The sequence below is a fragment of the Colobus angolensis genome, unplaced genomic scaffold (assembly GCF_000951035.1).
Source record: "Colobus angolensis palliatus isolate OR3802 unplaced genomic scaffold, Cang.pa_1.0 Scaffold794, whole genome shotgun sequence".
NCBI lineage: Eukaryota > Metazoa > Chordata > Mammalia > Primates > Cercopithecidae > Colobus > Colobus angolensis.
This window is the reverse complement of record NW_012121754.1, coordinates 143514-165386: the sequence shown is the minus strand read 5'-3', so window position 1 is coordinate 165386 and position 21873 is coordinate 143514. Positions and strand designations below refer to the sequence as shown.

General features: G+C 52.4%; 1 protein-coding gene across 1 annotated transcript in view; it reads left to right on the top strand.

The window, feature by feature from the left end:
* Window positions 1-20360, top strand: part of LOXL4 (lysyl oxidase-like 4) — a 21033-nt gene extending 673 nt beyond the window's left edge. Inside the window, exons 2-15 of the mRNA XM_011928749.1 lie at window positions 5264-5572; window positions 6104-6282; window positions 7157-7362; window positions 8866-8904; window positions 9047-9266; window positions 9903-10086; window positions 10264-10418; window positions 11119-11286; window positions 12315-12477; window positions 14251-14494; window positions 15580-15695; window positions 16352-16488; window positions 16879-16990; window positions 19073-20360. Of these exons, the coding sequence (XP_011784139.1) occupies window positions 5296-5572; window positions 6104-6282; window positions 7157-7362; window positions 8866-8904; window positions 9047-9266; window positions 9903-10086; window positions 10264-10418; window positions 11119-11286; window positions 12315-12477; window positions 14251-14494; window positions 15580-15695; window positions 16352-16488; window positions 16879-16990; window positions 19073-19143 (2271 nt within the window). The 5' untranslated portion in view covers window positions 5264-5295 and the 3' untranslated portion in view covers window positions 19144-20360. The remainder of the gene's footprint in view (window positions 1-5263; window positions 5573-6103; window positions 6283-7156; window positions 7363-8865; window positions 8905-9046; window positions 9267-9902; window positions 10087-10263; window positions 10419-11118; window positions 11287-12314; window positions 12478-14250; window positions 14495-15579; window positions 15696-16351; window positions 16489-16878; window positions 16991-19072) is intronic.
* The last annotated feature ends 1513 nt before the right edge of the window (window positions 20361-21873 follow it).

Sequence of the window (21873 nt, the reverse complement as noted above, 5' to 3'; positions counted from 1 at the left end):
CGCCTGGCCTGGCCCTGGCCCCTGGCCCCGCGCCCCGCGTCTGCCTCTTGGTCTGCCTCTTGCTGTCCCGTCTGTACTTCTGTCTCTCTGTGGGTCTGCAGGCCTCTGAGGGTTCCTGGAGACTGGGCCTAGGGGGTCGCATGGACCCTCAGCCCAGCCCTCCAGTCGCTCGCCAACCTGCTTCCAACTGGACAAGTAACCACGTTTGGGAGCTTGGCCCAAGGCCCGCCCTGAGTGGTGCGCCCAGGCCTCAGGGGTGCTTGCATGTCTTGTTTGTGGCCGTGTGTAACCATTGCTCTACCTTCTCCTAGGGAGGAGACAGGGAAGGGGCAAGGCAGGTTCAGATGTCACACTTACGACTTGGGGGACAAAGAGCCAGGGCTGATCTGGGCTCTCCAACTATCCAGACCGGAGCTGATTATGTTGGGGGTCGGCGTGTGACAGAAACACGGAAGGGAAGGGGACAGAAGACTTTGAGCCCCCCCTTTCCTAGCCCGGACAGGTACAGCTCAGAGACCATTTGTTGGCACTGCTTCGGGTCCACAGAGTCAGTAACCCCGGGGAGGCCACAGGACTGAGAGGAGGCTGCTGTGAAGAGCTGCCGAACTGCAGTGAAGAGATGAGCCATCCCAAAGTTGCTGCGCCCTCAGGACAGCACCCCCCATGCTCTCTCTTGAATACAGGCATTTGCTGTCTTCCAGCCCTCCCTACCTGTGCTAGGTCAGGCCAGGTCCCAGCATCTCCTGGCACACCTGGAGCAGGTGCCTCTGTGCCTCAAGCTGGCAAGGTCTTGGATCTGTCACTCGGTGGCATTCAGCGAAGAGCACCCTGCGCAGTGCCCTCACATCAGGGCCTGGGTCATACATCCACCAGAACACGGTGGAATTTCAGTCTGCTCCCTGCCTTCCTTTCCTCTTCCCCCTCTTCCAACATTCATTCTTGGTGGTTTTGAGAGCCCGGCGTCTAGCCAGGCTGCCTGGGTTTGAATCCTGACTGGGCAAGTTACTTGACTTCCCTGGACCTTATCTTCTCGTCTGTAAAATGGAGATAAGTATTTAATCTGTATTTTAAAATGTGTAATTATTATCCTCACTTCCCTCCCCTCCTCTTTCCCCTCCACCTTCCTTCCCTCCTCTGTCCACTTCTCCTTCATTTGGGAAAGTAACGGCCACTTTTGAGGCTGCTTCCTTCTTTGAGGGAGGATGCACAGCTTGGTTCTCTGTGCTCAGCGCTAGGGGAACAGATATGTACAGTCTGGTTGTGGCCTCAGGAAGCAAACACACAATGTGCTTTGTGGAAGGCTTTGTGGGAGGGCTTAATGGAGGGGGTGGCATTTGAGCTGGTGCTGCGGGATGTGTAGGAGTTTAACAATCTTAGAGGGAAAGGAACAGAGAGAGCAAAGGCTTGGAGGCTGGGAGATGAAGGCTATAGTTTGGTGTGAGCAAAAGCTCTGGGGGGCCTATAGTGGGCAGGAAGGCCGATAAGAGGGGCTCTCCCTGCATCTGACTCTTGGTTCCCGCTGCCATCCCCCTACCTTCCAGCAGCGTTCACGGAAGGGAGCTTCCCTGGCCCAGACCCCAGGGTCCTACAGCAGAAGCCCTCCCATGCCCTCAGGTTGGTCCCTTGGAGAGGAAGGAGCTGCTGGCCTGGGGCTGTCCATAGCCTGTAATAAGACCTCCTCAGCGGGGCGGGGACTTCAGCCACGAGTCAAACAGCAGACCTGCCCAGCCTACCCTGGGCCCCATCAGAGCATGTTGTATAGGGGGGCCCTCGAGTGCCACCCCCTCGTTTTACAGGTTTTGTAGCTGAGACTCAGAGAAAGGAACACAATTGACACTGGACACAATTTGGCGGCAGAGATAGGAGCATCCTGACTCCTGGGGGTGGCAGAGGAGGTGTGGTCATCACTCAGCCGAGACCCAGTGTGACCACTGGGTCCTAACAGCTGAGGGACCTGAGCCTGATCCATCCCATCCTTTCTTGCCATCTGGGGAGTGGTTTGGCTCAGTCCCTGGCTATCTACCTCCTCTTCCGGGGAGCTCAGAGGAGGGAATGGGAAACAATGGAGAGCACTCTGCTCGTGGGACAGCCAGCTGGGAGCCCCCACAGGCCCTGACATGCAGAAGACAGTGTTTCAGTCTGGAAAGGAAGTGTGGGAGGGGTCAGAGGGGGAGAGCTGCAGAGGTGAGAATGGGAAGGCAGCCCCTACACAGTCTCAGGGAGTGGAGAGGGGAGCATCTAGGCTCTGTAGTGTACGTGGAGGGAAAAGGGGCAAATCTAGAGAATGTTGCAAAGAGGAATGCCAAGGACTTGCAGTTGAGATTGGACGTGGCCTCCATTTCCTTCTTCGTATAGAGAGGAGGTGGGACCAATCTAGACCAATGGTTCTATCATAGCTCTCACAGTAGCTGTTAATAATAGTTCATTGTTGGCCGGGTGCGGTGGCTTACGCTGGTAATCCCAGCACTTTGGGAGGCCAAGGTGGGTGGATCACCTGAGGTCAGGAGTTCAAGAGCAGACAAGATGAAACCCTGTCTCTACTAAAAATACAAATAAATTAGCTGGGCGTGTTGGCGAATGCCTGTAATCCCAGCTACTTGGGACGCTGAGGCAAGATAATCACTTGAACCAGAGAGGCAGAGGTTGCAGTGAGGCAAGTTTGTGCTATTGCACTGCAGCCTGGGTGACAAGCAAAAATCCATCTCAATAATAATAATAATAATAATAGTTCATTGTTACTGAATGCTTGCTCTTCTAAGGGTTTAATGTTTCTTCATTTAATCTTTACAAAAATCCTATGAGATAGTTGCTATTATTATCCCCACTTTTCAGAGGGAGATACTGAGGCAGGGAGAAACTAAATCGCTGGCCCAAGATCACTTAGAAGTGAACTGGTGGAGGCAGGATTTGAACCCCAGCAGTCTGACCATCCAGCCTGTGCTCTCAAGCACTGTGCTGCCACTTCCCACCCATGCAACCACAGATATGAATGAGCGCCACCTACACACCTGACACTATATTGGACACTGGGGACACGACACATCCCCACTCCCATGGAGCTTCATTCCCAGAACCTGTCTAGTGCACTTTTAGGAGCCCACTCCACACAGCCCTGCTGGCCAAGGCTGGTGAGAGGGAGTGGGGCAGATGCCATCCATGGAAGTGAGAGTGGCAGGGGCCTGTGAGAGCCTTCCCACTCAAGCGGATGAGCTGCAGGATTCCCCCCATGGCCGTGGAAGAGGCAGGTCTCATCAGAATGGGCTTTCTTTTTTTTTGAGACGGAGTCTCGCTCTGTCGCCCAGGCTGGAGTGCAGTGGCCGGATCTTGGCTCACTGCAAGCTCCGCCTCCCGGGTTTACGCCATTCTCCTGCCTTAGCCTCCCGAGTAGCTGGGACTACAGGCGCCCGCCACCTTGCCTGGCTAGTTTTTTGTATTTTTTTAGTGGAGACGGGGTTTCACCATGTTAGCCAGGATGGTCTCGATCTCCTGACCTCGTGACAGAATGGGCTTTCTTAGCCCATCTTCTCCATCCCGTTCCAGGTTGGCCTCAGCTCCCCTCGGCAGCAGAGCCTTGCTGAAGGAGTTTCAGCTTTGGTGGCTCCAGAGGTCTCTGACAGCTCTAACCAGCTGTGACTCTCTCCTCTATGCCCTTCTCCACCTGCTGGTCCCAGGACCAAGGCTGCTGTGTGAGGGGGAGAGGAACTGCCCCCAGCCTCATCCTCTCTCTAAGGACCCAAAGAACATCTGATTACAGCCTCCTGGAGACAGAGGCCCTCTCTGTTTACTGCCTGAAACCCTCCCCTGGCCCCTCATTTCCTACAGGATGAAGGCAAACCCTCTGTGTGGTACACAAGGCCCTTGATCTTTGGCCCCAGCTCATCCCTCCATCTCTTTCTCCTCCAAGCCCCCACACTGTAGTCTGGGGTAAGAGAAGGGCACTTCCTGCTCTTGCATAAACTCACCTCTTTCCCTCTTTCCTAGTCCTCTTCTCTTTACCTTGAATGCCCCTTTTCTCACCTGGGAGAATCTTATTCGCCCAATAAGGCTCAGGTTAAGTGTCCCTTCTTTGAAAGGGTTCCCTAATTCTTGCTTGAGCTTCATGAAGGTAGGGAGGGTGTTTGATGTCTTCATTTCTGTGTCCCAGCACCTGGCCTGAAGCAAGTATTCCAAAAATGTGTATTGAATCTGCATGAATCATACACCTAGATGGATGCGAGGCTATCATAGGCTATCCAAGCTGCAGGAGGGATCAGATGATACGTGGTTCCATCTCCTCACTTTAGAAATAGAGAGTCAGGGCCGGGTGCGCTGGCTCACGCCTGTAATCCCAGCACTTCGGGAGGCCGAGGCGGGTGGATCACGAGGTTAGGAGTTCAAGACCAGCCTGGCCAAGATGGTGAAACCCCCGTCTCTACTACAAATACAAAAAACTTAGCTGGGCATGGTGGTGGGCACCTGTAATCCCAGCTACTCAGGAGGCTGAGGCAGAGAATTGCTTAAACCTGGGAGGCGGAGGTTGCAGTGAGCGCACTCTAGCCTGAGCAACAGAGCGAGACTCCATCTCAAAAAAAAAAAAAAAGAGACAGTTAGGACTTAGAGAGTTGAAGAGACTTGCCCGACCCACACAGCCAATGAGCGGTGGAGTCCTTGATGCCCCTCTAATAGCCCTTTCCGCTCCAGCCTTCCATGTGCCTTCTAGGGTGAAGGCGACATTTCACACATTTGATTAGGGTGCTAGGAACATCAGAAGGTGGTGGCAGTGCCCCTGGGGTAGATAGTCTTGACCTGAGGGCGGATGACCTCGTCTACCTACACATAAGACTTTAGGTATGTAATAGCAGCTGTTTATTGTGTACTCGCCAACGCTAGGACTTTGCTAAGCACTTTCCATACAGTGTTTTATTTAACACTCAACAACACTGTGAGATGGAGGTTACTATCCCCATTTTACAGATGAGGAGACTGAGACTCAGTGAGGTTAAGCTTAAGCTTCCTCAGGGTCACATGGCAAATGTGGTGGATTTGAGCCAAATCAGCTAAACTGGCCCAGACTCAATTAATGCCACTATGCACGCGCGCGCACACACACACACACACTCTCTCTCTCTCTCTCTCTCTCTCTCTCTCTCTCTCTCTCACTCACTCTTTCTTTTTCTCTCAGGGAGTCTTCTTTCGTTTGTCTTGCCAGGAGCTGCCAAATTGCTGAAGAGGCCTGAGATCTGGGTAGAGGTGGTGATCACTGTCACGTTTACTCATTCCTCAGGTATCTTGACCTCAGCTGTCCTTGAAGTCACCATGGCGTGGTCCCCACCAGCCACCTTCTCTCTGTTCCTGCTGCTGCTAGGCCAGCCCCCTCCCAGCAGGCCACAGTCACTGGGCACCACCAAGCTCCGGCTGGTGGGTCCAGAGAGCAAGCCAGAGGAGGGCCGCCTGGAGGTGCTGCACCAGGGCCAGTGGGGCACCGTGTGTGATGACAACTTTGCTCTCCAGGAGGCCACAGTGGCTTGCCGCCAGCTGGGCTTCGAAGCTGCCTTGACCTGGGCCCACAGTGCCAAGTATGGCCAAGGGGAGGGTGAGTGACTGGTGCCACCCAGTGGGATGGCAAGGAGATGGTAACAGTCTTCTCTCAGGTTGGACTTACTGACACCCACCCATCCTTTGATTCCTTGCTCACGTGACCTCCTCCACAAGGCATTTCCTGAGTGCCTCAGCTGCACATAGCCCCTGCTCCCACCCTCCCATTCTCTCCTGTAATAAGGCCACTGCCGTCACCACCACTAAACTCCAAGTTCCTTGAACATAGCAATTGGCACACAGTGGGTGCTTAGAGAATGTTGTATAAAAAAATGGGGAAATGGGTAGGTCTGACTCCTAGAGCTACCTGGCATTTTCCAAAAACAGATTCTGTAAGACCCAGTGCCCAAAGGAGGTAGCAGGCAGGGTTATAAATACGAATTCTCCAGGAGACCCGAACTTCCTCCTCTCTGCCACTTTCTCCCAGGGTTTGGAAGAGGTGACTTGGTAAGCATGGGGTCCTATGTAGGAGGCAGAGCCTGTGACCTGCCTCTTTGTGCCATCTTTGAGCATCACCCCCACTCCACAGGACCCATCTGGCTGGACAATGTGCGCTGTGTGGGCACGGAGAGCTCCCTGGACCAGTGCGGGTCTAATGGCTGGGGTGTCAGTGACTGCAGTCACTCTGAAGACGTAGGGGTGATATGCCACCCCAGGCGCCATCGTGGCTACCTTTCTGAAACCGTCTCCAATGCCCTTGGGCCCCAGGTGAGGGGGCTGTTCAGGCTCTGGTCTGAGCCAAGGGCTGGGTCAGAGGACAGAGAGCCCCCCAGAAGGTAGGCCTACAGGAGCAAGGGGAAAGGGTGCAGTTTGCACTGAGCATCATCCCTGGGGCCCTGATTCCTGAGTGTGCCCTGTAGCAGGTGCATAAATAGAGGGCCCCAGCCTGAGGCAAGGCAGGCCAGAGGACCACAGCTGACCCCACTGGGAATCACAGAAGCTGCTCCCATAAGGGAGACAGCAGTGGGGTAAGGGGCTCCCTCATCCACGAGGCCTGGCCACAATTGCTGCCTCTTCCCAGCACAAACAACCCTGAGCTAAAAACAGCCCAAGCCAAACAGGAGCAGGCAGGGCAGGGCTCTGCTGCCAGGCAGCCTCCAGCCTCAGGATAGCTGGTCACTGAAACACGTTGTGAATGGGACTCTGTACTGGTCTAAGTCATCCCAGGGCTAGGGCTGGGGGGTCTTGTGGGCCAAAGGATCCTGCTATGGTCTCAAGTGGCTGGTCTATGCCCATCTCAGCTCTCTCAGGGTGGCACGGAGAAGGCCCTTCCATGCCCAGCAAAAGCCTCCCAGACTCCAACGGCTCCCATCCTGATCCCAGGGAGGGCCAGATCTGCCTAGTTCTCTCCAGTTTGACAAATTCAAGGAACTGTGGGAAAGGGCTTAGACAAGCTGAGGTTCTGCCTTGAACGTACTCTATGGCCTTTGATAATGCCTCCCCCTCTCTGGGCCTCAGTTTCCTGGCCTGTTCAATGATGGGGCTGGGTGGGATGGTCTCTACAAGCTCAAGCCCCAGCCTTTCTGCATGCAGATCTGCAGCGGGGAGTCCTGAAGCCCACTGGTGACTGTGTACCCTGCAGGGCCGGCGGCTGGAGGAGGTGCGGCTCAAGCCCATCCTTGCCAGTGCCAAGCAGCATAGCCCAGTGACCGAGGGAGCCGTGGAGGTGAAGTATGAGGGCCACTGGCGGCAGGTGTGTGACCAGGGCTGGACCATGAACAACAGCAGGGTGGTGTGCGGGATGCTGGGCTTCCCCAGCGAGGTGCCTGTCGACAGCCACTACTACAGGTAGGAGAGCGGCTGGTGTAAGTCCCACAGGAGGCAGGGTTGTGGGGCAGGGACTGAGTGTGTGTGCATGTGCCTGCATGTGATGTAGGGTGTGTGCATGAGCCTGAGTGTGGACTCATGTAAGGGGCAAGTAAGTGTGCACACAGGTGAGTGTGTCATGTGTGTGGCATGTGGGACCTCGCAGAGTTCAGTGAGGACTGAGTGGCAGTGGTGTTGTCTGTGGCAGGACATCCAGCAGGTGTTGGGACTGGGGGAGAGAAAACAGGCCCTACTGAGAAATGTGCCCAGATTTCCTGCTTCATGGGTGCCTCAGAATAATAAACAGGAAAGTGAATGAGGAGGACCTTCAGGATCCTGGGAAATACCTAGAAACAGTCAGAAAGTAAACACTGCACTGTTGAATTATGTAAACAGAACTAACTAGGTACAGAATGTGCGCCCCCTCCCGGCCCCGTGAAAACAATCGAACATAAAACTGCGTGTCCCTGGTTAAAACCCTAGACTTCCCTGCAGATACTTTCAGTGACACCCACATGTAGAGTTTAGACAAACTGTTCTGGCCTCAGTTCAGCCAGTGACTGGTTTTAGGGCTTTGGGTAGGGCCTCTGGGCCTCCATCCTCAATTCTACTGTGAATATTCCAACTCTTCCCTCATGAATTTCCTCAGCTCTGGTCCAAGCCAGACTGTGACTGGGTTGCGTGTAAGCGAGGCATGGGGTAGGAGCCTGGAGAGAGGAGACATAAAAATATTGTCAGAAACATGGCTGAACTGTCACAGCTGATTCCATCAACCAGTAAACGACAGCCACAGTCACGGTTCTGCCAGATCCGTGTCAGGGAAGACGGGTGTTTCTCATCAAGGGAGAAATCTCCCGTGGTACATGTGAGTCATCTGCTTCATCCACCCCAATCAGTTTGATCCTGCTTCCCTAAAGGGTTAGAAGGCCCTTGTTGCAGTGTCCTTGTGTCTTTGACTTAGAGGACCACTGTCCTGAGGAAACATGAGTGGTGGCCAGCCCCTGGCTCCATCCTTGGGGATCCTGGGATGCAGCCCGACTCCCCCTGCCTGGTAATTGCACACCTAGGTCTCGCTGACTCGCCTGCCACCCATGAGGAGGGCAGGCCTGATGATAGCCTGGGTGTCTCTGGGGCCGCCCCCACCAGCAAGGCCTTCACCTCCCACCTGTCCCCAGAGGGCTCCTTCTCTTGGGCCCTCCCTAAATGCTCCCCTTCCTCTGGACTTGGGAGAGGGCAAGCTTGATCCGCCTGTCCCCACTCTAGGCCTGGCTGAGGGACCTTGCTTGCCTTCCTTGTAAAATTGTTATTTGTGAGGTGGCCACCCCATCAGGGCTGCTGTGAAACTCAGCATTGAAATAAGATTTATGAACAAGTTTACAAAATGTAAAGTCCTGTGCAAACTTATGGACAACTATGAGGAACCAGGTGGCAGGGGGTGGGACTTCCACACCCCTTCCATCTCCTATCTGTTTTCTCCCATAACAGGAAAGTCTGGGATCTGAAGATGAGGGACCCTAAATCTAGGTGAGGAGCAGCACCCTTGGGGGAGGAAGCAACAGGGTGTGGCATGAAGGGCCTCTATCCCCTCCTTTCTACCTTGGCCTCCCTTAGTCCTCACGCTCTTCCCTCAGCCCTTCCTCCACCCTCAATCCCCCTTGTCTTCTAGGCTGAAGAGCCTGACGAATAAGAACTCCTTTTGGATCCACCGGGTCACCTGCCTGGGGACAGAGCCCCACATAGCCAACTGCCAGGTGCAGGTGGCTCCAATCCGGGGCAAGCTGCAGCCAGCCTGCCCAGGTGGCATGCACGCTGTGGTCAGCTGTGTGGCAGGGCCTCGCTTCCGCCCACCAAAGACAAAGCCACAACGCAAAGGGTCCCGGGCAGAGGTGAGCCCTGGGGGCCCTGCACCCACACCACAGCTTGGAGGCACGGGCGGGACCCTGCCTGGTGAGGGGTGCAGGGAGGTCCAGGACATGCAGGAGAGAGGAACCAGACTGGGAGGAGGAGAGTGAATCACAGAACTGTAGAACCTTGGAATGTATTTAAAGGGAATCATATATAGCCCTACCATAAATGGAAAGCTGACATCACTCGCCTTGAATAGAAGGTGACCGTAAAAACAGTAATTAAATCCTAACTACATCCCGCTGAGGGCCAGTACTGAGCCTGCTCCTTTGTTATAAAGAGGAGATCAGCCAGTGCTCATGAGGCGGTAGAGACGCCTCAGCGCCACACTGGGGTGGCCTCGTGAGGTGGTACACATGCCTCAGCGCCACACTTGAGACGACATCTTTGATGAGGCTGTGGTGGTGATTGGTTATTGAAGAAATGGAGATCAAGAAAAACAGCTTATTCAGGATGACAGCTATAGGAAGTCAGAGGCAGGACTGGAACTCCCCACCCTTGGCTCTGGCCACCGCCATGGAGCTTGAAGGAGTCCCGTTTGGGATTCTGCTGTGGTGGCTCAGCCCCTGCTGGCTGCCTCCTCCTCGGCCGTCCCTGAAGCAGGTTTCTCCCAGCAGGAGCTGAGGGTGCGCCTGCGCTCCGGGGCCCAGGTGGGCGAGGGCCGGGTGGAAGTGCTCGTGAACCGCCAGTGGGGCACGGTCTGTGACCACAGGTGGAACCTCATCTCTGCCAGTGTCGTGTGTCGTCAGCTGGGCTTTGGCTCTGCTCGGGAGGCCCTCTTTGGGGCCCGGCTGGGCCAAGGTGAGTGAGGTGGCCTGGGGAGGGGTGAGAAGGCCTGGGTATGCCACTGGTCCATGTCTTGAAGGCCCTGGGATGACAGGGCCAGGACAGAAAATTCTCCCCCTCTGTGAAGGGGAAGCCACAGGTGCGGGGTTATGGAGATGGAGCCTTGCACACAGCACCTCTCTCCCTGTCTAGGGCTAGGGCCCATCCACCTGAGTGAGGTGCGCTGCAGGGGGTATGAGCGGACCCTCAGTGACTGCCCTGCCCTAGAAGGGTCTCAGAATGGTTGTCAACATGAGAATGATGCTGCTGTCAGGTGCAATGTCCCTAACATGGGCTTTCAGAATCAGGTGAGTTTGGGTCTGAGCATGGCCTCAGGCTGGGGGCCAGGAAACCCTGGGGAGCCCCCAGGACACCACATCAAGCTAGCGGGGAGAGGTCCAGGAGAAGCGGCTAGCGCTTCTGCTTTGGGCACCAGTCTGCCTTCCCTTACAGCCGGCCTGGCTGCAGCCCCTCTGAAATGTCAGAGGTCACAGGGGCTCTGCAGATGGATGTGCTCCTCCCACACCCGTCTCGGGTCCCCTGTGAAGCTGAGAAAGAAGGTGCCTGGGAAAGACAGCCACAGGGCTGTCGGCACAAGGTAGTCTGTGTGGGATGCTCAGGGCAGTATCGGTGCTAATGTGGACTGTGAGCAAGTCGCTGGTGCCACTGTAAAACGGGTTCACGCTCTCAGGGGGTCACTGTGAATGAGGCGAGGGGCATGAAAGCCCTCTGCAAATTGCCAGTTGTCGTTAATGGTGGAGGGCAAGTGCCAGAGCAGGAGGAAGAGCCCCTGGTCCAGGCACTTTGAGTCAGATTTCTCTAGTAGGCAGGGACATTAGAGACTACCTGCTACACTGTCCTTACCTTACAGAGGAGACCGAGGCAGAGAAGGGGACTATCTTGTCTAGGGCAACACAGTGAGTTGGTCTGAGCAGCCCTCCAGGCTCACAGCCCTAAGCTCTTCCCTGCAAGGCTACCCCGCTCCTCACACACCCCTCACCATTGCAGGTGCGCTTGGCTGGTGGGCGCATCCCTGAGGAGGGGCTGTTGGAGGTGCGGGTGGAGGTGAACGGAGTCCCACGCTGGGGGAGTGTGTGCAGTGAAAACTGGGGGCTCACCGAAGCCATGGTGGCCTGCCGACAGCTTGGCCTGGGTTTTGCCATCCATGCCCACAAGGTAGGTTCCTGTGTTGTTTCTTCCGCATGAGCTCTCACCCTCCTGGACTGAGGCCCAAAACTTCCTGTGCTAAAGCTGCTGCCTCTTTACCCATTTGGCAATTCATTACTGAGTGAAACTATGAGCTGACATGATGCCGAGTGTTGGGAACAGTGTGGTAAACAAGAAGACATAGTCCTTAATGAAATGGTCAATGAGGGACACGGTTGTGTCTGCAGGAAAGATGAATAGAAGTTAGTCAGACAAGGTGGAGGAGGAATGAACAGCTTATGCAAAAGCCCTGTGGCCAGAGAAAGCTTGATTCAGCTGAGGAAATCAGGGCCAGGGTTGTAGAGTGGCTCTGGAGAGAGTGCTGTCAAGCATGAGGGCAGAGGAGGCAGGGGCAAGATCACTCAAAACTTGCAATCCACATGTTTAAAAGATTTCTTCCTTTGCTGTTTGGAAAACAGTTGGGTGGAGACTAACATGAATGCAAGGAAACACACTCAGGAGGCTACTGTAGTAGCCCAGGTGAGAAATGAGGCTGGACTGGACCAGGCAGTCCAGGGGAAATAAGTGGATAGATCTAAAATACATCAAAAAATAAAATCAAGAGGACTTAGGTGTGACTGCAAGAGAAACCTCTGCACCTGCACCCACACTGGGCTGCCGCACAATGCCGACTGGGCAACCCTGAGCACAAATGACGATCTGGGCCGCTTGAGGAGCAGCTGGGGAAATGGGAGCACAGCCCCCGGGCAGAAGGATGGGGAACAGGACCCCCCTCTGCTGTCTGGAAGAGGGAGGCGTGTAGTGGAAGCCACGGTGGGTGGATTTTTACTTCCATACGTGGAAGGGATTTCTAACATCACAAGGGTCCAAATGTGTCATGGACTGCCCCAGGGAATATGGGTTCTCATCACTAAAGATTTCGGGCCCAGGCTGGACACAACCTGGTGGGGGTGGTACGACTGGGGCCACACCTCAGATGGGAGTCAGGAGGTGACTCCAAAGTCACGCTGATTGGGTGACACTGGCTGTTTTCTTAGGAAACCTGGTACTGGTCGGGGATGCCGAGGGCCCAAGAGGTGGTGATGAGCGGGGTGCGCTGCTCAGGCACAGAGCTGGCCCTGCAGCAGTGCCAGAGGCATGGGCCGGTGCACTGCTCCCATGGCGGCGGGCGCTTCCTGGCTGGAGTCTCCTGCATGGACAGTGAGTGACGGAGGGCTCACAGGGCTGGGGACAGGTAGGCCTGTGCTCCTCCTCAGGGAAGGCCCTGCATGCTGGTCCCAGGCCTACGGCCAGCAGCATGGGGGAATGAACGTACCAGCTCTGCCATTTCCCAGCTGTGTGGCCAAATCACCCGTCCCATCAGGATCCATACCCTGCTCCCTCACGGAGTTACTGTGAGAAAGAACACTGAGAACATGAGAAAGCACAAGGACACAGAATGGCCGTTTTCAACTTTGGGTTATGAACAACAGTTTCAAACAATGGAACAGGACAGAAAACAGCAAGGGCAGTTTTCCTTGGAACTATGTGTGTACTGGGTTACAGCATAAAATGTATTTCTTACTGTGGTTTGTAGTCAGAAAAGCAGTTTGAAAGCTGTCGTAGAGGACATACAAATGTGAGCACACCCGGGGCCAAGGCCCAGCTGTGTGTTCTCTTCCTGAGCTGTGGGATTTACCCAAAAGGTTTTGGGACCAGGCCATCCGTGGCACTGCTCTGCCCCACAAACCCAGATTCTTAAGGCAGCAGCAACTCTGACATCTCCCAACCAGGTCAGTGCCAAGATGGACTATACCCAGTCCAGAGGCTACAGATAGCATCAACCCAAGTGGCCACTTGACCTTCTTGGCCAAATTTCAACACCAAGACATCCTTAACCTTTTTCAGTGAGCTCTTGGCTTTCTTTCTGTCCAGGGAACCCTGGTGAGAACCCTGGGCCCATCCATCAGACCCTCCCCTGCAGGGATGGGGCATCAGAGTGGGTCTCCTCATCACCAAGGCCTCCCAGCACGTGGGGAGCCTGCTCCCCACTCAACTCCCCTTCCTGGGAACCTTGAACCCCTCCCTGCTCCACTGCCTACAGTGGCAGCTCTCTTCTTGAACACATTTGATGGATGCTTCATGACAGCTGGGCACAGCCAGCCAACCTGCAGCCTCTGTGACCACCTGCTTTTCCTCCCTGGCTTTTCACATTGCTTTCTTTCCTTTTTCTCTTCTCATTCTTTCTGAAAGCTCGCCTTCTTTCCCTAAGGAACTCTTTGTCAGTGGGCACTTCCTGGCTCTCTCCAATATATACCACAGGGCCCCACATGGCCAACTGCCAGGAGCAGATGGCTCCAGCCTAGGGCAAGCTGCGGCCGGCCTGCCCAGGTGGCATTCATGCTGTGGTCAGCGGTGTGGCAGGGCCTCACTTCCGCCCAGGACTACTTTAGTGATAATGATTTTTAGTGACGATACAGGCAAAGTGTCCAAGTTAGGTATCAGCAGAGCTTTCTGAGAGGATTATATGAACTAAGCTACATAAAGGCACTTTACAGACTTAAAAGAATTTTACAAAAGAAATACTAGCTTACTTCAACCGCATGTTTACTGTGGGCCAGACATGTTACAGGTGTCATCACATTAATATCACTATTATCTTCATCTTACAGATGATGAAAATGAGAGACAAAATGGTTAAGCAGTTACACAGCTGGTGAATTATACAGTCAGAAAGCCAAGAACGAACCCAGGTGGCCTGGCTCCAAACCCAGCAAGCTTAACCATGACACTGTAGCTGCCTCCCAGGTTAAGGTGATAGACTTCCTTTAAGTGTTATTAGAACTCACCATCTCCTGACTCTTAAAACTGCCCTTTTTTTGTGGGGTCCTCCCGGAGGGTTTAATCCGGGGGCAAGCCTGCCCTCTGTGCTGGAGACTAAGACTGGCTGCCTTTCCACCCTCTAAGTCACTGCCATGACCTCTGTTGCCCCAGGTGCACCAGACCTGGTGATGAACGCCCAGCTAGTGCAGGAGACAGCCTACCTGGAGGACCGCCCGCTCAGCCAGCTGTATTGTGCCCACGAGGAGAACTGCCTCTCCGAGTCTGCGGATCACATGGACTGGCCCTATGGATACCGGCGCCTACTGCGCTTCTCCACACAGATCTACAACCTGGGCCGGACAGACTTTCGTCCAAAGACTGGACGCGAAAGCTGGGTTTGGCACCAGTGCCACAGGTTAGAGCCTGCCCATGCCTTGGCACTAGAGGGTTAGGAACAAAAAACAGGGTCCAGGGAGCAGTTTGGTCCTTCCCTGGCCACAGGCAAGCTTTCCAGGGAGGGGTGTGCGCTCTCCTTGCTGGCCTTGCCTGCAGGAGGCAGTGAGGACAGTGGCATCCACCTGCCCCTCCATCGCTGTCACCTTCACTATGTCAGTGGTGCCCGTGGGGTCTGTTTCCCACAGCAACATCCCACAGAGGCGTCACCGCCAGCAGATTTGTTCTGTTAGAATGGTATTTGACACTTTTCCTATGTTGGATCACAGGCCTTGTCTTCAGAAGCCAGGTAAAGTGGGGACTCCCAGGAACCTGGAGGCCCAAAATAGACATCCCATCCAGGGTGTTGGCTCTGCAGGAAAAGCTCGCTGGTTCCTTCAGCAGCAAGGCAAGGCCCTCAAAGAACAGCATGAACAGACTGGCACTAAAAAAGGGACAATGAACATTCTTTCCTATCAGGAGCTTCCAGACCAGAGAGAGGGAGAGACAATGCCTGTGACAAAGGCAGCATTTTTTTTCTTCAGAACACAGTCATGGGTGGAGGAAGTGCAGAGCAATGGGCGATGACTTTGGGACTTGGTCTCGCCTGAGATAATAAGCACCTTTCCCTGTAGCATGAACAGAGCTGTCATTATAACTGGATTGGAAACAATGGTAGCAATTTGGTCCCAGGCTGACAGGGACCCTCTTCTCAGCAGCTCAGCTCCTAGGCTGCTCAGAGACCTGGTGCTCCACCTCTCCCTCCAGTTCAGGCCTTGCTGTCAGGCACCAGCCTCCTGGAGGCGACCAGGGCAGGGCTTCTACCTCTTGCCTGGGTTGAGACTCTAGGTGATGGGGGCAGCTGTGCTTGCTGCCTGGCATGGAAGCCAGCAAAGTAGGCTGTGTGTCATACTAATCTTGGGTTTGGGAGGGAGAAGGGCACTGCCTACTATTGTAAGTTTCCTCTCGGGTCACGATGGGGCCTGGTGCCTGTCTTCCGTACCAGCCCCTCCAGAGAGGCCCCTCTCTCCTGTTGCTGCCGCACTGACAGCTCTATCCCTTCTGCAGGCATTACCACAGCATTGAGGTCTTCACCCACTACGACCTCCTCACTCTCAATGGCTCCAAGGTGGCTGAGGGGCACAAGGCCAGCTTCTGTCTGGAGGACACAAACTGCCCCACAGGTATGTGGTTTCCTGTCAGCACCTACCAGCATCTCCTCTTGTTATGTTCTTCAGCCCCTTTGAGATCAGGCTTCTCTCCACTCTGTTCAGCAGCCCAAGGCACCTGGAGACCCTGGCTTGAAAAGTTAGCAATCAAGGCAATTTCTTACCTTCTGAAATCTTACACGGGAGGTTTTTACTTCCTCTGAATTCCCCACGCACATTGTTCTTCTTTTAAAACACTCAGCACTTTCTGTCTTGGAAAAGAGTTGCAGACCTGTCCTATCTCTGCTGAGCTCGCGGAGGGCAAGCATTGTCTGCTTCCTGTCTGCATACCCGCAGTCCCTAACCCTTAGGAACAGCATGGTAAACACCGGATCTTTAGAGCGTTGGAAGGACGGATAGGCAGATGCACAAATAAATTAGCACAGGAGGGTTGGAATCTTCCAACCACAGTTCCTAGTTCACAGGGATTTGCACTGGAGCAGTCAAACGAATCAAATGAATCATACCTTTGTCACAAATGTGGTTTGTTATGGTGCTGGATTCATAGCAGGATTCTAGCTCTGACGGTCCTTAATCTGTGAACCAGGCATGATGACACTGAACTGGTAAAGCAAATAGAAGACCTAGCAGAGTGCTTGCTCTTGTCTCAAAAGCTGTCCCCTTCCTTACAGGACTGCAGCGGCGCTACGCGTGTGCCAACTTTGGGGAACAGGGAGTGACTGTAGGCTGCTGGGACACCTACCGGCATGACATTGATTGCCAGTGGGTGGATATCACAGATGTGGGCCCTGGGAACTATATCTTCCAGGTAAGGTAGCTGGGGGATTCTCCACAGAGCCCAATTTCCTCCAGATGTTCTAAAACTTTCCCTGAGGGCAAATGAAGGGAGAGAATTTCCCATATAGGGTTTCCGACAGGCCTGTCACTAAAAGGAGCTGTCCTATTAGGGAAGTAACACTCAAGCTGGATCCAGCGAACCTGGGTTTGAGTCCTGATTCAGTGAACACTGGATAAATCAGCTTCTCAGTTGGAACTTCTCAGTCCCTATCTGTAAAATGGGAACATCAGTGCCTACCGCCTGGGTAATTGTAAGAATTAATGAAGCAAATAGAAACACATGTAAGGGATTATCACAGCCACAGTCAACTCATTCAGAAACCAAACCATCCATTTTCAGTTGTCCCCTCTTTCACTCCAGGTGATTGTGAACCCCCACTATGAGGTGGCAGAGTCAGATTTCTCCAACAATATGATGCAGTGCCGCTGCAAGTATGATGGGCATCGGGTCTGGCTGCACAACTGCCACACAGGTAACTCCGAGCCACTGTGGAATCAGTCATGTATAGGCTCAGGGAGCTGGAAGACTGTAAATGTACTCTCTGCTCCCACACTCCAGTGTGTGACTTGTATGTGTGTGGTTTGTAAAAGGCTATGGATGGGAGAGAGATGCATTTCCTTTGACATCTTACAAGGCAGACTTCTAGAACTGGTCAGACCATTGGCTTCACCCAGTAACTACATCTTCTACATCCCTGTGTGCACTTAGGGCTGTTCGATTGTAAACTCAGTTTCCAATCTGTCCTAGACTCTTTCCTGTCACCTCAAGCCACGTCAGTACTTTCAAGTCCATTATTTTTCCTTTCTCTTTCATGTAGAAGTCAGGGTTAGGGTCCTCACAGGTAAAAGTAGAAGTCCTCTTGCTCTGTGTTGCTGTCTCCAGCTGTGATCACTGCTTGCAAGAAGGGGACCATGGAAAACAGGGCCACTTACAGGATTGGTAGCATCAGTCAGAGGAAGCATCATCATCCAGTGGGGTCAGAGAAGAGGGGCTGTTCTACCTGTCAGTAAAGACTCCCTTTATCTTCAAGGGTTAAAAATGCCTATATTTGCTATGGGATGTGCATTCACACCCATACTTGCATATGTGCGGTGGGATGGGCAGAGTTGTTCATTCAGTCAACAAACATTTATTAAGGCTCACTGTTGTGTTGAACGCTGTGCCCCAGACACTGGGAATGTAAGTGTCAGATGGGGTATGCACACATGCAAATAGCCCCAGTACTACTAATGTGTGGACTGAATGCTGAGCAAGCACAGACAGAAAGCAACTGGATGGGGGCTAGCACAAGCTTCACAGAAGCAGTATTTGAGCTGAGTTTTGAAGGAGGGGCCAAAGTCAAAGATGGGAAGAGTAAAGAAAGAGCACAGGACTGGGCTTCGGAAGGTGTCACTGGTTCCCGAATCCAGTCCCACCACTTTCTAGCTGGAGGACAGTGAGGAAATCACGACCTGAGTTTTCTGTTTTGTAAAATGAGGCTGTATACTTCAAACCTACTAAGTACTAGAGCTTTTTGCAGGGAGGGTTGTGATAGTTCTAAGATAATGGATTTTATCCTGTGGGCTTCTGGGAACTATTGACAAATTTCAGTCAAGGAAGCAAAAGATCATTTAGGTTTTCAAAAAATAACCGTGGCAACAGATGGACGAAAATGAGAAAAGGAAGAACAGTCTAAGGTTTTGAATTTGTGTGGCTGAGTAGATTATGCTGCCACTTAAATGAAACAGGGATATTGAGAGGAGCCAGGAACTAGAATCCAAGTCTCCACACACGGAGACAGCAGATCCTCCATAATGCTGGAATCAGGCTGCAAGGGTTCCCAGGCAGTGACAAGGACAAGAAAAATAATGCAGTCCTGCAGGTCATCTTGCCAGTGTTTAGGACCCAACAGGGTCCCTGCAGAAAACAGAAGGCACACTCAGGTGAGAGTCTGAGGTTATTTAATTAAAGGACTATTTATAAGGAAACAAGGGGTGCTGAGACATCAAGCATAAATAAAGTAGAAAACTGTTACCTGCTTTAGGCTTGAAGAGGGGCAAGGGCTGTTTTGCAGCCAGGTGCAAGCCAGAGTTATGAAGGAGGGTGAACCTAGCTGGAGCAGGAGTCATAGACCATCACTGCCAGAACCACAGGGCCAAAGTAGGGGAAAGAATATTTGGCCTCTCTCCTTCCACCCTCTGACCTTCTGCTGTTGCTTTCCATTGACCCAACTCAAACAAAAAAAAAGAAGACAAAGGAACCAGAGTGATGTAATCGCTAGGGGTCAGCTTCCTAGGGCACAGAGAAAAAAAAGGGCAGAGAATGAACCTGGGGAGGGAGGCAGAGGAGAATAACTAGCACAGCCCTTTCCAATCAACAGCCTGTTCTTCCTGATGTTCCTGAAACCACACAACTGCCCCAGGCCTATTTCTATAGAATGACTGGTGTCTGTGCCCATGCCATGACTGACTTGATATAAAGGATGAGCTGGGCAGAGTGGATCTATGTAAGTTGTCAGGGAAAGGATGAGACTGTGGTAAGGTTGGCTGCTTACCTGTTTTCCTTTGGCCCACAGGGAATTCATACCCAGCCAATGCAGAACTCTCCCTGGAGCAAGAACAGCGTCTCAGGAACAACCTCATCTGAAGCCCTCACTGCACACTCCTAGCTGCTGCCAATACACCAGATACCTCAGCTTACTGGAGCCATGCCCTTCAGAGTCCCAACTCAGAGAAAAGGGCCAGTGCCAAGGGGCACCAAGAACCTGCTCAGGAAGCCTTTTGATGGCAAGATCACCAATCCAGATGGTACTGCTTCTTCAGGATGGCACTGGGCCTACCCCCTAAGGGCCTGGAATGTGGCTTCCAGGCTTTGCTCAGCTGAGCTCCTCTTCTATAAGGAAACCCAGTCATCTCTGAATCTTGCCAGAGTTGCGGGGTTCAGGAGCTTTCAGTTCTTTAGGGATGGACTATGGCCCAGTCCCCCATCTAAGTGGTGCTTTGCAAATGTCTTGGAGGAGTATAGGACAGAGTACCAAAATACACAGCAGATAGTGTTAGCTCTCTGCTAGGAGCTCAAAGCAACACAACTTGTATCAAAATCACAACTGGCAGAGAAGCTGGTGGATCCAATCCTTTCTCCATCTGTTATTATTTACAACTCACCTCTCACACTCTGTTCTTTAGTGTCCCACCTTTATCCTACCACACACATGGGTGTTTCTATTATCCTTGGAAGCACAGACCTCGGGCATCCCCTTATTGCCTGATGGGCCAACACCAACAGTTACTGAGTGCTTGAGAAGGGGCAAGTTTCACAGAAATGGCCAGATAGGGCCTTCCTACAGAGCAGCAAGAGTAGGCCAAGCAGAAAGACCGCTGAGGTAACATGGATCCCAGGCCCTGTCAGGGCCTCTGCCAAGGAAAAAATATGGACGATTTACCTGGCAGGCAGTCTGATCTCTCTCAGGATCACCACGCATCTCAGGATTGGTCTAAGCTTCAAGTCCCAACCAAGTGTCTGAAGTGAACTTTGCATTGAATAAATTTTTGCCATGGAAAGAACATCAAACAAGCTACTCATCTCTATGGAGATATGAAAACAAGTCTGGCAGAGTGAGAGACAGAAGACCATGGAGAAATCAGAAGGGGGAACAGTCGGTGTAGTTAAGGATGGAACCTGGGAAAGGCCACCATTCCTGCTTGATGGGGCTGTGATTTGCTCTCGCTCAAGTAGAATAAAACCCCATGGTCTTCTTGACATGATTCTTGATCTTTTCTCCACTGAGACAAACTTTAGTGATGATCCTTACAGGACTGACACCCTAATGCCAAAAAAGGTTGCTCATTATGGACTGCTACAAAGACCAGACCAGCTGTGATTATGTACACGCCCCAAAACCACAGTCCTACCCTTTTCCCTCCCACAGAGCCAGGGCCTGGGATGCACAGGGCACACATGCTTCTCATGACTGCCCATCTACATTTCTCCAATCAGACATAAGACTGCTTCCCAGTCAGCCTCCCCAGGCTCAGAGCTGAAACACGGGTTAGAAAGGTTAAGGGGTGAAGGATAGGGACAAGAAGGTAAAGTCTGAGGACTGTAAACTTTTATAATCAAGGCTGCAAAGCCAAAATAAATGGTAGCAGATGGAGCAGATTTACAACAGCACTACCCCCACCACATCACAAGAGCCACCACATCACAAGAGCTACCCCCTCCTTAGGGAGTAAAAAGGGACATGTTCTGGGGAACCCTCTGTGAATACAAAGAAGTACTTTCTTCCTTCTCCCCGACCTTACCTCTCCTCAACTCCCTCGTCTCCTTCATTAGGCAGAGGGAGCATTATATTTTGGCATGGCAGTTTAGGTAAACAAGGGAAGGACTGATTTCCTGTTGGATCCAGCAAACATCCCCCAAACAGTAACAACATTATGCTCACACATGCAACTAATGGTCTGTGAAAGAATGTGCAGCTAGCAGGGGAGCATGTGGTGACTGATGACTAGATTCAGGCAGGGAGGTTACCCACAACTGCTTGCTGGATCCAGTTTCTAAGAGGGCCCAAAAAAGCAGGCCAGGCAGCCAGCCACCAGCTAGCTCTGGTCTCAGCCTTGTTGCCACATCACACGTTTGATAGGTGCAGTCAGTTCTAATTCTTGGAAAAGGCCATACAAGGGTTGTGCTGTTACAACTCTGAGCTGAAAGGGAAGGACATGGGAAGACTGGTGGCTGGCATGACTTATAACTAGATGAGGAATGTTAACAGAATACCAACCACCAAATTCCAGGCAGAACCAAAAATGTCAGAAGACTTTCACCTCAGCATACTTTAGCCTCAGAGACACTAAGGTGCTAAGAATGTCAGTCTTCAGAAGCCTAACTTACCTTTATTCTACAAAGACTTTCACTCTATGGAGAGCATATCAGAACTCATGGGAAATGTACTTTTCTACTAAATTCTAGGTAATCCTGAGATTTAGATGTTCAACACATATGCACAGCAGAGTACATTAGCTATCTTCCTGAGTATCTAACAAGAGCGCCAGTGGCAGCTACAGGGTGCTCTCCAGCTAACTCATCTTGAGAAAGCATGGCTTGGATGTGCCCAAGGATTTATTTCCCATCTGGAAAAGCTCAATATAGTCTGTGCTGGGTCATAGCAGGAGCTCTTACCTCCAGCTAGTGTACATCAATCCCAACTGCTTGAATAATGTAACTAAAAAGCACATTCTCTACTAATGGTAGAAGCAGCAACACTCCATAATTTTCGAGTGTAGGCGAAAAAAAAAAAAATCCTTTCTCTGGGTCTGGTTATAAGGATAAATCTGAAAGTTAGAGGTGGCTATTGGCTGAAAAACAGGATAGACTACTAGC